This window comes from Desmodus rotundus, chromosome 2 (genome assembly GCF_022682495.2).
Source record: "Desmodus rotundus isolate HL8 chromosome 2, HLdesRot8A.1, whole genome shotgun sequence".
NCBI lineage: Eukaryota > Metazoa > Chordata > Mammalia > Chiroptera > Phyllostomidae > Desmodus > Desmodus rotundus.
In genome coordinates this window covers 123,502,655-123,517,031 of record NC_071388.1, presented here as the reverse complement: position 1 = coordinate 123,517,031, position 14,377 = coordinate 123,502,655, and the positions used below count along the sequence as shown (strand labels likewise).

Sequence of the window (14,377 nt, the reverse complement as noted above, 5' to 3'; positions counted from 1 at the left end):
TTTTGCACTTTAGTAGTCTGACTTGCAAACTGTAGCTCCCTTGACATCCCTGAGATCTAAATTACATATCCTCAACCTAATGCGACCACCCAATTCTGGGTTCTCTGTCCCATTTTAGCTGCGTAAGAACTCTCCCTGGGCAGCAAGATGGGATATTTGTAGCTTTCACCTTGTTTGTTTTCCCTTATCTTTGGGATCACTTCTACTGTGCCTGCTCTCTAATATCTGAAAACCTAATTTCATATAATTTGTCCTGTCGTATTTTTAAGGTGAGAGGATGAATTCAATCACAACTATTTTGTCATGGGCAGATGAGGACATCTCTGACATTCTTTATGAATGAAATTTAACTTTGCTAATACATTTTTTTATTTTTTGTACTTCTTATTTGTGTCACTAAATTTATGAATTCATTCTGCAGAACTTTGTCATTATGATGGTGTGTGGAATATCTCGGGCTTGTGAAATTGGTACCTACTTCTTTGGGGAAAATGATAGCTACTTTGTGAATTAATGATTAAATTCCTGTAATGCAACCTGAGTTTTTATTGAAATTATGGAAGATTTAAAAATCATCTCATCTGAAGTCTGCTATGTAAAATGTTTAATACTTCTGAAAATCATTATTTCTGTTATTGACCCATTTTAGTCTTGGTTATAAACTCTTATCAGTGGCAGATTATGTCTAAATTGCTGGCCATTCTTGTTACCTGTACAGTATTATAAATTCTGTGATAAGGAAACTATGAGGAATACAGTTAAGAAATAAAAAGACTGCAAGAATTGTCCTGGGATAAAACAGTAATTAAGACACTAACTTTAGGTGTAGGTCTTTAAATAGCTAATTATTTGGGTTATATTAATTTTGAAGATACAGTAAATTTGATACTTTTTTTTCTCCTGTGTAGGCTGAAGGGTATGTGATTGGCAGCTGTATTAAGCACATTCCCATCGCAGGACGAGATATAACATATTTTATTCAGCAATTGCTGAGAGACCGAGAAGTAGGAATCCCTCCAGAGCAGTCTTTGGAAACTGCTAAGGCAGTAAAGGTAAAGAGTGATGAAAGTATAATTGAGTTAGAAATTAAAATCACTTTTATAATGTTAACATGAAAAATTCTTAAGAACAGTACTTAAAAAATTGTTAACCAGTTACAAATCATTACTCTTAATTATATATGTGTCTTTTTGTATTTCTTACAAGGAAATTTTGGGGGATTATCAGCCCAGCCTGTTCTCTTCACATTTCATCATTTGAGAGGACTTAGCATAAAAGAACATTCCTACAGTTGACTAACATATATTTTGGTGATTATTTCCTTTTGTAAAATAAATTAGTTTACTTCAGAGTTCTCAATCTCAGTTTCTTCACTGAGTTCATTATTTTAATTTTAATTGTTTTCTGTTAACAGAATGTTTTTGATGTGATTGTTTTGGCTATAGAATAGTTGACTCAAGTGTTAATGACAAATAGAAAAATGTGAAGGCTTGTGTGTAAGGTATTTTAATAATTTATATGCTACATAAGTTTTTTATATCAGTGTTTCATATAAACTATCAAAATACTTAGCCTTGCTTTTTAAATTTATCATTTGTCAATATACCTAAAAAAATTTCAGTGGGTCTATCACATGTTTTGAATATAAGGAAAACTTCCCTGGCAAAAAAAAACTTCATTAATTTATCTATCTTTGCATGATTATAGGGTTTTTCTCACTCTTTAAAGCATAGGTGATGAACACTGGCCTGCAGGCTGCATCCGGCCCTCCACCTTCTTTTATCTGGCCTGGCACCTTGTTTCTACCTGGTGGCAGCCCCGAGCTCTCACTTAACTGTTAAGGAGTAGTTACATTTATACAGTCCTAATTCAGCCCTTTGAAGGCAACCACAAGGCTGATGTAGTCCCTGGTGAAAATGAGTTTGACACCCCTGCTTTAAAGGTTAGGGATGAAAATGAATTTGCTACTTCCTAAGTAGTAAAGGAATTACCAAATAACTGCCAGAAGTCACCCCAAGTTGGTGGCGTCAGTATTAAGTATGTATAAAATTAACATGAACACTATTGTTTTAACATCTTTGGGTTTAAAGAGATGAGTTTATATAGAGAGTTAAAAAAAAAAACACACACCAAGGATTTAAATCTATTCTAGAGAATACTGATCCTCAGTCTGAATGTATTTTAAGGTCATTATTTCTATGTAATTCCTACTTCCATGCTTTGGAGAAAGAAGACCTAGTACAACATAACCACATCATCTTTTGTTTTCTAATATTCTTTCCTTTTATGTCTTGATGATCAATAATAATGTTTGCATCTATCTTGTGTACAATTCTTGATGTGTAAAAATATGGGAAATATATGTTTTTCTTTGTAAAGATTTAATGAGATTGGTAGTCAAGAGTCCAAAAATTGCAAATAGAATGTTATAACCCATACCATTTTTGAATTGCATTTTAGATGATAACTTTTACATGGGACATATAACCAAATACACAATAATCCAGCCTTGCAGGTGATAGAGTGAAAAAGAATAGTCTATATTTTCGGCCTTCTTTCTTTTGCTTATGTAGTTAGACCATAATCAGTTTTGTTCCTGGTAGGTGATAGGATATATATTAATTTGTGTGGATTAATCAGTTATTATTCTTTAATTCTTGTGTATTTTACACTTTCTCCTCTCTAGAATATAGACTCAATTAACTACTGAAACAGTATAAAATGTTGGATGACATTAATGAATGTTTTCATGAAATAACATTGAAATAGTAGAACTTGACTCTTTAATTTATCAAATCATAATCTATTCATATATGAAGCCAGGAATTATGTGTAGGAAATGAATTGTCTATTTTTACTACACATACATTGATATCCCAACAAAATTTTCTTTAGCTTAATTTTCTAATTTTATTTTCTGAAGATTTTTTTGTTTCTAGTTTACTGAAACTATGCCTTTTTTTTTTTTTTTAAACCATTCGTGATATAAGAGGAAAAAAATTACCTGGGTTTTTTTGTTTGTTTGTTTGTCTGTTTTGTTTTTTTTTAGGAGCGCTATAGTTATGTCTGCCCAGATTTAGTAAAAGAATTTAACAAGTATGACACAGATGGATCAAAGTGGATTAAACAGTATACTGGAATCAATGCTATCTCAAAGAAAGAATTTTCCATTGATGTTGGTTATGAGAGATTCTTGGGACCTGAGATCTTCTTTCATCCAGAGGTAATTTTTTTTAGATGGAATTGTTTAAAAATATTCAGTAAAAAATGTTAGTGAACTATAAGGTTATTCAGGGACAGTTAATCTCAGGAACTTTCTTTTGTATACTAAAATGATATAATGAGTTATATTTTTTCAAGAAAGAGCCCTGGCTGGTGTAGCTCAGTGGATTGAGCGTGGGCCTGTGAACCAAAGGGTCATTGGTTCAATTCCCAGTCAGGGCACATACCTAGGTTGTGGGCCAGGTCCCCAGTGGGGGGTGCGTGAGAGGCAACCACACATTGATGTTTCTCTCCCTCTCTTTCTCCTCTTCCCCTCTCTCTGAAAATAAAATCTTTTAAGAAATTTAAAAAGTAAAAATATTTTTAAAAAAGAAAAATGACCTATGTTAAAACAGGCTAAACAGTTATTATTTTCATATATTTAGAAAAATAAAACCTTTAGCATTTGTGGCTTTTTTAGGGTCATGGAAAGAGGGGAGTCCTTCAAATTTATGATTATTTAAAGAAAATGTAAAATGACCATTATAAAAGAACCTTCAATTGACATAAAAATATTAAATTATTAGCAAAATAGTCTTCTGTCTCTATAAAATGTTAGTAACATACAGGCTATATTAATAAAAAAAATGTGCTTTTAATGATGACAGGTTCTTGTAGCTTATAAGAAATTTCACTTTATTAATAGAATTACTAATGTTAAATACCTGCTCTTATTCATTTAGCAAATAGTGAGTGAATATGATTGCTATGGTCTCAGTTTCAGCAGTGAATATTCAGAAACTTTGTCTTGCTCTTATCAAGCTTAAAGAATAAGAGAGATGAATATCTAAACAGGTGTAGTTGCTTTAATGGATGCATGTATCAGGTGAGGGAGTAGAAGCAAAGAGCATCTACTGTATTTTTTCGGACCATAAGATGCACCTAGGTTTTAGAGGAGGAAAATGGGGGGACAGGGCAGGGGTGGAGAACGCTCCACTGTCCCCAACCCCCCTACCCCCCATGAGTCAGGTAAGCTACATTTGGACTATAAGACACACCCCCATTTTCCTCCCAAATTGGGGGTGGGGATGTGTGTATCTTATAGTCTGAAAAATACAGTAAGTTTGCTTGGGAGAACCAGAGAAACTTTCTAGAGTTAACAGTTGAACTGAGACTTAAAGATGAGTGAGTATTTCTTAGGCAGGTATGCTAAGGGAGTGTCTTTCTGGCAGAGGAGATATCTACCCAGATACCTTTCTACGTAGAGGTCTGGGATATATGAGAGAACTAGACAGTAAAATGTAAAGGAAGGAAGAAGGTAGAAGATGGATCCAGGTAGGTAGGTGCTCATGAGGGATTAATATGCTGTGCAAAGGAGTTACAGGATTCTGTACTCCTGCAGAAAACTTCAGCATGGAAATGACACAGATTTATGTATGGTATTAGGAAGGTCACTGTGGCTGCACTGGAGTGGATAGATTGGAAGAGAGGTGTGAATTGTGTTGGAAATAGGTGAGTTTATTGCAGTTTTCAGATGAAAGATACATAATGTCAGTAGGTCAGTGAGAATGGGAAAGGAGGTAAGAATAAACGAATAGGATCAAAATGACTTAACTGATTGCTGAGGTGTAAGAGGAATGAGTATGAAGGTTCTGTGATGATTCCCAAGTTTGTAATGTGAGCAACTAGATGTGCTATCCACTCAAATTAGGAACAGTGAAGGGGAAGAATAGGTGAGGTGGAAACATGAAATGACTATTACGAATCTTAAAAAGGTTCCACTATGAAAACTTGGAATTCTAAGGGTTTTGAACTGGTGGGTTCTTGAATGAGGATAGATGTGAATACCTCACCACATGTGGAACAAAGAAGAGATTGGTCAGGTAGAAGATGTGGGAAGAAGGGGAAGAATGGGCCCATAGTCAACACCAGCACTTTATGGACAGGTAGTGTAAGAGAGCCTGACAAGAATACTGAAGATTGCAGAATGGGAGAAGCCAAGCCAAGGGATTGTGGTGCTAACATTAAGAGAAGGGAATGTTTGAAGAAGTGAGGTTAAATAGTATTGTCAGTTGATACAGTATGGTGAGAGAGGAAACTTGAGAAATACTCGTAGGTTTTTTAGCATCCAGATTATTGGTGATTCTAGGGGAGCAATTTCAGTGGAATGGTCTGATAGAAGCAGTTTGTTGCATCAGTGGGAGGTGAAAGTTGGGGAGTTGACAGTGTGGACATCCTGGGATTATACCTTTAAAAAAATTCTCTTTAGTGGTGCTTTAAGTAGAGATAGAACATAATGAGATACGTGCATTCAGTTCACCATGTTTTTCAAGAATAGACCTGTTTTTTATATCATATGAACTGTGTCAGTTCCCAAGTGAATTTTAAGATTCTTCCCACTGTAGTTGGAGATATTTCTGTCATAGTTCCTCTGTCATTGAAGGACACTCTTTTTTGTTTTGATTAGATGAAAGTATAGGCATCTGAACTTTAATAGTGAAGATAAAATGTGTGCAAGAGTAAAGATATTTATTTTTAAACTGTTAAATTTATCACAGATACAAGAACTATTTTTAGAAGGGATGGGTTTGGGACTTTGCTTTTTTTTTTTTTTTAAGGAGATTAACATTTTTTTGGCAAAGCTATTTTTTAAAGATTTTATTTACTTACTTTTAGAAAGAGGCGACAGGAGGGAGAAAGAGAGGGAGAGAAATACCAATATGCGAGAGAAACATCTATCTGTTGCCTCTCCCATGTCCCCAACTCAGGACCTGGCCTGTAGCCCAGGCATGTGCCGCAACTGGGAATCAAACTGGTGACCTTTCTGTTCACAGGCTGGCACTTAATCCACCAAGTCACACCAGCCAGGGCAACCAGAGCTATTTGGATTGCTGTTTATTAGTTGGGTGTATTTATCATAAATTTTTCAGAGGATTGAGAGTATTTGTCCCTTGATAACCACTTGTAGTAATATGGAGACCTAATCGGAGGCAGTTAGAGGCAAGACTGATCCTTTTACTGAAAATAAAAGGCCCCAAAATATTCTTAATAGGGACCCTAGGTTGAGCCTGTTAGTATTAAAGTATTGAATAACCTCCAACAATTTATTGTTAATTTTTTAATTATTTTTTCCTTCATTTATTTAGTAAATATTCATTGCTTGTTGTTTTACTTCATATTGTTCTACTTGTTGTCACTTGGGGTTCTACAACACTGTAGTCCCTGAAATTGTTCAAAAGATAATATTCAAATCAGATTTTACTTCTTTCTGTGGGTGGATCCAGGTTATGTGAATATTTAAAGGTTCTGTATATTTTTTATTTTTGTATAGTCTCAATTAAAAACTGCTCGAGAAGGGTGTAGAGAAATACAGCACAGGACTGAATGGCCCCTATCCCTGCCTTTTACTTGCTCATGGTATAGCACAATAAACTATCTTAAAGGTAGGGAAAGTATTATGGGAAGGTTATCTATGTGTGTATGTGTGTGTATTATTGTTTTAGGTAAATACTGAAAAGTATGGTTAACAAAGGTCAGTGTAGAGAATTGCAAATTGTATATTAACATCTTGATACCATTTTTAAAAATGAGTATTATAGAACACATTTTCTGTCAGATTGTTAATATTGTCTGTCTAGGGTTTGTGGATTAAATCTCTTAAGCTGTTGACAGGTTCTCAGGCTCTAGAGGTTATTTGGGGTGGTAGGTAAATGTGTGTTGTTATACAACATACATTTCAGATTTTTTTTAACAGATTGGTTAAAAAAATGTGAGATAGGTTTGAGATGGAAAGTTGTTTGATAGTTTAAATCATTACGGAAATGGAATGAGGTTAAAAATGTTCTTCAAACTTAATTTTTAATTGTGACATTTAAGTCAATAATGTTCAGACTTCTATTATATATCCAACTTTACTTACTTTTCAGTTTGCTAATCCAGACTTTACTCAACCTATCTCAGAAGTTGTAGATGAAGTAATTCAGAATTGTCCCATTGATGTTAGACGTCCTCTCTACAAGGTCAGTATTTGCAGCTAAATTCTTACTCAAGGTCATATTGTTAAAAACTTCCTTTATCTTCTCTCCCTTGTGGAATATTAAATTTTAAAACACTTCTCTCCAATAGGCTACAATAGGGTTTTAGTACCATTTTTATATCTTTAAAATTTTTATTCTTTCTTTTTAAATAATGGTCATACTTACTTATTTACTTTTCTCCACTAACACAGAATATTGTCCTCTCTGGAGGGTCAACCATGTTCAGGGACTTCGGACGTCGCTTGCAAAGAGATCTGAAAAGAACTGTTGATGCCAGGCTGAAATTAAGTGAGGAATTGAGTGGTGGTAGATTGAAGGTTGGTGTTTTTTTCTATTATTGGTGGGAAGGTTGAGAGTGCCTTGGTAATGGAAATGTGAAATGTCTGCCTACTTTGCTTGCTTTTATTTAGGAAAATAGGAGGAGCCTGTCAGATATTCTAATGCAAAGTGGTTAATATTATAGATTCATATCTATATTGTTATTTGATTCCACTAGATCCTAGGATATTACGTACATTTCTAGAAAATATTCTTAGTTGTAGCTGTAAGAGAGATTTATGTTTCATACTTCTTAAATGTCAAATATTGAAACAAAAATGTTTATTCAAGAGGATATATTGCTGAATAAAACACATTTTATTCAGTTGGAAAATTACCAGAATGAGGGATCCATCTGAGGCTACCATATCAGTCAGAATTACTTAAAAGTAAAATATTGCACTTTAGAACTCGCGGTCTCTTGAGAAATTGTATGACAACTGACTGTTTTCAGCCCCTAAATTTTGATGATCTGAAACCTATTCTTTGTAGTGCAGTTAAAAAGTATGTTTAAGCAGTAGTTTATTTAGTTCAGCTGTTTTCAGCCTTTTTGATCTCATGGTACACAAATTAATTGCTAAAATTCTGTGGCACACCAAAAAATGTTATATTTTTTGCTGATCTGACAAAAAAATGGGTATAATTTTGACTCATTCACACCAGATGGCTATTGTTGTGTTGGCTGTTGTCATTTTATTTGACAATCTATGGGAAAAGAGGTCAGTGCTCCTGTAAACAGGTATTTATTGCATGTTTTAAAAATTCTTGAGGCACTGGTTGAAAATTGCTGGTTTAGTTTGTAGTGAGTGGACTCATTACAGCTATGTGAAATGAAAAAAGAAATGCTGGTTTTTGAGTAGTATTTCAATGAAGTAAAACTGTTTAACATATTTTAAAGCTTTTGGTACATTTCTAAATAAGAAATGAGGGATTTCCCCCTGGCCAGTGATGTCAGCAGTGTACTGACATTTAGTGACATAGGGAAAACTTGATGTAGGATTCTGCTTCTTTCCCTTTTATTTTACTCGAAAGTCATTTTGTAAGTATTTTTTTCTTTTTAGATTTTATTTATTTTTGGAGAGAGAGGGAGGGAAGGAGAGAGGGAGAGAAACATCAATGTGTGGTTACTTCTCGCATGCCCCTTACTGGGGACCTGGCCTGAAACTCAGGCATATACCCTGACTGAAAATCGAACCACCAACCCTTTGGTTCGCAGGCCAGCACCCAATCCACTGAATCACACCAGCCAGGGCATCATTTTGTAAGTTTTTAAAAAATATTTTTAATAATTTCATACAGAAAAGTTGCAGAACCTAGTGAGAATTTTTATATAGTTCACCTAGATTCCCCAAATGTATCATATATTTGCTTTATTTTTCTATTTCTATAAATATATTTATATACACAATATACACACATACCTACACATGCAAGAATTATATTTTCCTGAACTGTTTGGGCATGAGTTATACCTGTGGTGGCCTGTTACCCCTAATAGTTTAATGTGTCCTATAGACAGGACATTACAATTTTAAAAATCAGGAATTTCATCTTGATAGAATATAATATCTAGTTATAGATGTGATATAAATTTCAACAGTTCTCTTATTTATTTATTTTTTTTAATAACAAAAGGAAATGGTACATAATTTTTTTGGTCTAGGGCCCAATTTAGGATTACATCTTTTAATTAGTTACCATGCCCCTTCAGTCTGGAACAATTACTTAGTCTTTACTAAAAATTAACATTTTTAAATAGTATAAGTCATTTTGCAGAGTATTTTCCATTTTCAGATTGTCTGATGTTTTCCTTATGATTAGGTTCAGTTTTTTATGTACTTTTGGCAGTAATACCACAGAAATGATGTACCCTTTTAGTACCTTTATCACTAGACACATATGATTTGTCCCTCATGTTAATTTAGATCACTTGGTGTCTCAGATTTTTCTACTATGAGGTTATTATTTTTTTCTTTTACATTTAATAATCTTATAGGGAGATTACATTCAGACTATGTAACTATCCTGATTCTCATCAAATTTTCAACCACTGGCTTTAACATTCATATTTCCTAAAATAGTTATTACTGTGGTAGTTGCCAAATGGTATTTTGTAAATTCCATCAATCCTTTTATGGTTTTTAGTCTCATTTGACCTACGGATGAGTTTTCCCTTCTCATTTATTCATTCATTTATTAATTCAGTAATATCTGTATAAACCGCTGACCTCATATTATTCCATAGGGTACATTATTAATACCGTGATTTAATATTAACATGTTATTAATACTGTTAATATTATTAATTTTGACGCTCATATTTTCTCAAATTTGGGCAATGGAGCCTAGCTTTTTTGATGTGTTCCCAGTATTCTTCAAGCACTTTCTTACTTTTTTGGCACAGCAAGATATTCCAGGCTCATCCTATTCATTCTCTTCACCAATCTAGGAATCACCCCTTTCCTATCCTGAAGCCATCCTTGTTCATTTTAATGGAGAATGCTGTTAAGAAATCAAGTTTTGGACACAAGATGTATTTATTGCTTCTGGGTGTCACTGCTAAGCCTTTTTGGTTATCAGAGTTAGGATGTTTGTGTGTGTTTGTGTGCGCATGCACATCTGTATCTAGTTCTCTTTGTAAATTAGAGCTGAATTCATACTGATACTGCCACTTCCCGAAAACTAGAAGGTTCACTCTAACCTTCTACTTTTCCATATTTGTAATGCCCATCTCTGCCAGTGAGAAACCTGGCTTCTGTTATCTACAATATATTTTATGTTTTTGCTCAATCCTGGAATATGTGTTTATAGTAATTTTAGAATTGTTGATCCATACCACTATGAGAAATAGGCCCACTAACTACAGTTCAGCATTTGTTTTGTTTTTATCTTCATTCTGAGGGCATAATCATAATCCTGGATTCATAAGTCACTTGGATTAGTCCCTTCCCCTACTTGAATGTGGTTATGTTTTTTAAAAAAATTAAATGAGCTTAATAGTTTTCTGCTGTATCATTTTGCCCAGTGTGTACCCTCATGTTTTAAATTAAAGTTTCATTTATTTTTAGGTATGTGAAACATTACATTAGATGTGTGTAAATTTAAATTTAAGGCAAATAATACAGGAACTGTTATTTTAACTCGCTGTTGAACTGATCTTGCTATGCCTTTTTTAGCCGAAACCTATCGATGTACAAGTCATTACACATCACATGCAGCGATACGCAGTTTGGTTTGGAGGATCGATGCTGGCTTCCACGGTAAGTGAGATGAAGCTTGTTTTTATAATTTGATTTTTGTTTGTGTTTTATTTAGATAGAAGAATCTTTTAATACTTAAAAAATTTCAAAGAACAAGGGAAATTTTTTTAATGTTTTAAAGTTTTAAAATCATATACATATGTACATGGTATTTTTTAAAAATGCAAGTCATTTAGATTTAATGTTCATATTTTTCTTTGCTAGCTAGACATTTTTTTAGAATGAGCATTTAGTGTTTAAATTTATCTGTAGGGAAAATTCTTTTAACCCTGTGGTAATACAGATTCAAGGACGTCCTTGTTTTTTCTGTGTAAATATTTAAAAGCATTGAGTTAAAAGTAATGTTTCACTATATAGGAAGTACCATGGTCTAAACCAAGTAAAGGGAATTGTAAGAGCCCTATTCCCAAACCAAAACATCTAAAAGCCTCTTTAAAAGGTATTTTAATGTCATTAGCCTAATAAATATTGGTACTTTATCCCTTAATACACAGTGTTAAATAAAATGAAGGTGTTTTTATCTGAATTATTGAAAACTGTAAGAGATTAAAGCCATTAAAAATAAGAGATAAAAGTATTTTTTCCTTAATTTTATTTGTCTTCACTTGTGCTTCATGACCTAGTTGAGTTTGCAGTTTTGCCCTTTGATAGAAATGAGATAACTGAAAGAGCACGGAAGGTCTGTGCATACCGGACCTAGCACGAGGAAAGCAAGTTGACAAGTTTTTGTAGCATGGCTAACAGTGGTTTACCTGTGCTTCAGATTAATGCTGTTTCTTTGGATTATTAATTCAATATATAGTTTGGGAAAACCTCAATACAGTAGTTTTGGCATCTGAGAATCAACCGTCCATTCCTCAAAATTTCAAAATCTAGAACAAATAGGTATTGAGGAGGTGGAGGGCCATGAATTAAACACTCCCTTTCCATTTTGAGTTAGGTTTGTAGGTGATTTTAAGTCATGGTTGCTAGGGTTTCTAAGCTTTGTTTAAGTACTATTCCTAGACTGATAATAAACATTTTAGAATTAATAAGTCTATATTAAAGCATATTGAAAAATGGTAGATTTTTGACTCTTATGAAAATACATGTTTTTGTTTTCAGCCTGAGTTCTACCAAGTATGCCACACCAAAAAGGATTATGAAGAAATTGGACCTAGCATTTGTCGTCACAATCCAGTGTTCGGAGTCATGTCGTAAAATTGACTTCATAGTTATTGGGGTTAGGGAGGTGGGAAAGAAATAATCTTTCTGATTACTTGTTTTGTCTGGATGGCTGGTTCTGAGGTTTTAAACCTGACTTGAAATAATGAGACCAAACATAATTATACAGGAATATTTTAATAACTATATCAAGATGCGAATGTAGAGGAAAGCCAAAAATGATTGTGTTTTTCTTTAGATTGAATATTTGAATCTTATGTGTAACAAAAAGAAGTGGGTTTTAGTTCTTTCTGTGCCCCGATATTTTGTATATTATTGAATTATCCAAGATTTGATGGGATTTATCGGTATGTAGATAGCTCTATAATGCTTGAATTGTACACTTCTAAGTGTGCAGTGCAAGAGCTTGTTTATATTTCATACTTTTTATACTTTGAGGAAAAAAGTCAAAAACTAGTATTTGAGTACAAAAACTGTGACCAAGTAAAGGATAAATTCAAGAAATAGCCTCGTGAGACTTGACGTACACACATGCTCATGGGATTCCAGTTATTATGAATTGCTGCCGTCCCCCTGTGCTGCCCCAGTGGTTTTCTTTGCAAGTGCTTTTGGAACTAAGAAGCTAGCATCTTGGATGAACTGATCCCTGGTAGTGCTTTCTGATTACTTGCATTCTGTTTGTTGCTTTAAAGGAAAAGTAAAGACAAGACTGTTGGACCTGTATTCCAGTACTGTAGTGTCATTTCTTATTAAAAAGTGAATCATTTGATTACCAAAATTCATATATTTAAGGCCTAACACCATTCTAATAAAGGCACAAATTTCTTTTTAATATTTGTTTCAAGTTCTTTAATCTTTATGTTAACAGTCTATTCTCTCCAAATCTCTGCAGTCTTTGGTTAGCAAGTTGACTTTTTTATGTGCTTTAAACAAATAATTGTGAACTCTTAATATGTTGAGTGCTTTCATTTTGATAACTGGATCTCCATTTGATATTTCATTTGTATAACTCATTTGCAGTCTGAAAATTTTTTTAGTGCCAGTCCCTGACACATCATGAAAAGTTAGTTTTCTTTGCATTTTAAGATACTTGGATCATGAAGAAAACATCATGAAAATAAATGAAAACTGAATCACCTTTTCTAATGTTTTTTTTAAGAGGCAGTGTCATTCTACTTTATATATTTTCTGTGATTTCTGTTTCTGTTGGTCTATAGAGGGATTCATTGAAATCTCTATAATGTATGTAGTAGAAAATTTCTTGTGAAGTTCAAATTTTACCTGTTATTTATAGAAGACAAAAATGGGAGATTTTACAGGCTTTTTCAGGACTTAAGCAGTAGTACCAGTGAACCCATGAAAATAACACATAAGATTAGTATACTTCTATCTAAAAGTTAAATGTTTGTTTCTAATATAAAGGTAGAATTGGGGTATAAACTTTATTTTTTATTTAGAATGAAACTGGATATTTAAAATTATATTATTTATATGAATCTTAATTCTTTGAGTGTGGGAGTAAAGAACAAATTATATGTCCTATAGTTGTAGTTGTATCAGTATCAAAGATCTTTTTTTATTTGAAAAAATATTTCATAAACATTAAAAAAACTATTCAAATAATACTAGTAAATAGTGAAAGTAGGTTTTTTTCCCACCCTAGCCTGTCTCCATTTTCTCATCATTACACTGTTAGAAATATCTTTGTGTCCTTGTACTTTTCTGTGCGTATTGAAACGAATATACCTCCTTTACTTTACACAAATAGGAGCTTTACTATATATACTGTTGCAAATATCTTTTGATCTAGACCTAAATTTATAAGCATTAAAGATTTCACGCTCCTGGCTCAATAAAGTATCATTAGCATTATCATAAATGTCTTTTACGCCCGGGATGATTAAACAGTGAATGAGTAAGCCCAGAAAACATGTTTACAAAGCTGCAGATTGCAATCTCCTGCATACTTAAATAAATATGTTCTTAAGTGAAAATGCGAAGGTCCAAAGTTTTCTATTAGGCTTATGCTTATTTGGGAAAACAAGAAGACTCTGACAGGACTTTTTTGCCCTACTTTTTTATAGGAGTGAGCAATAATATGATAGAAACAGTGCTCTTATTTCTTTACATATTCTGTCATTGTATATCTTTATTTTTTCAGTTTATAGAATCTTTGGTTGTATGTGTGTAGAGGTTGACCAAGATGAATTCAGATCTGTAACACTGATTTGATGTTAGGCTGCATGAACATGGTACATTGAATAAACAGTTCAGTGGTTGAAATTTTCATTCTGGTTCTACAAATTGCTAATAATAACTTCTTCAAGTTTGATTTATTTTTGTTATTTTTAAAAAATGTTTTATTTTTAGAGAGAAGTGAAGGGAGAGAGAAAGAGG

General features: G+C 33.2%; 1 protein-coding gene across 1 annotated transcript in view; it reads left to right on the top strand.

Annotated features, from left to right (window-relative positions):
• Positions 1–12,812, top strand: part of ACTR3 (actin related protein 3) — a 60,926-nt gene extending 48,114 nt beyond the window's left edge. The window contains exons 7-12 of the mRNA XM_024569615.3: positions 909–1,052; positions 3,050–3,223; positions 7,128–7,220; positions 7,430–7,555; positions 10,733–10,816; positions 11,921–12,812. Of these exons, the coding sequence (XP_024425383.1) occupies positions 909–1,052; positions 3,050–3,223; positions 7,128–7,220; positions 7,430–7,555; positions 10,733–10,816; positions 11,921–12,016 (717 nt within the window). The 3' untranslated portion in view covers positions 12,017–12,812. The remainder of the gene's footprint in view (positions 1–908; positions 1,053–3,049; positions 3,224–7,127; positions 7,221–7,429; positions 7,556–10,732; positions 10,817–11,920) is intronic.
• Positions 12,813–14,377: the final 1,565 nt, after the last annotated feature.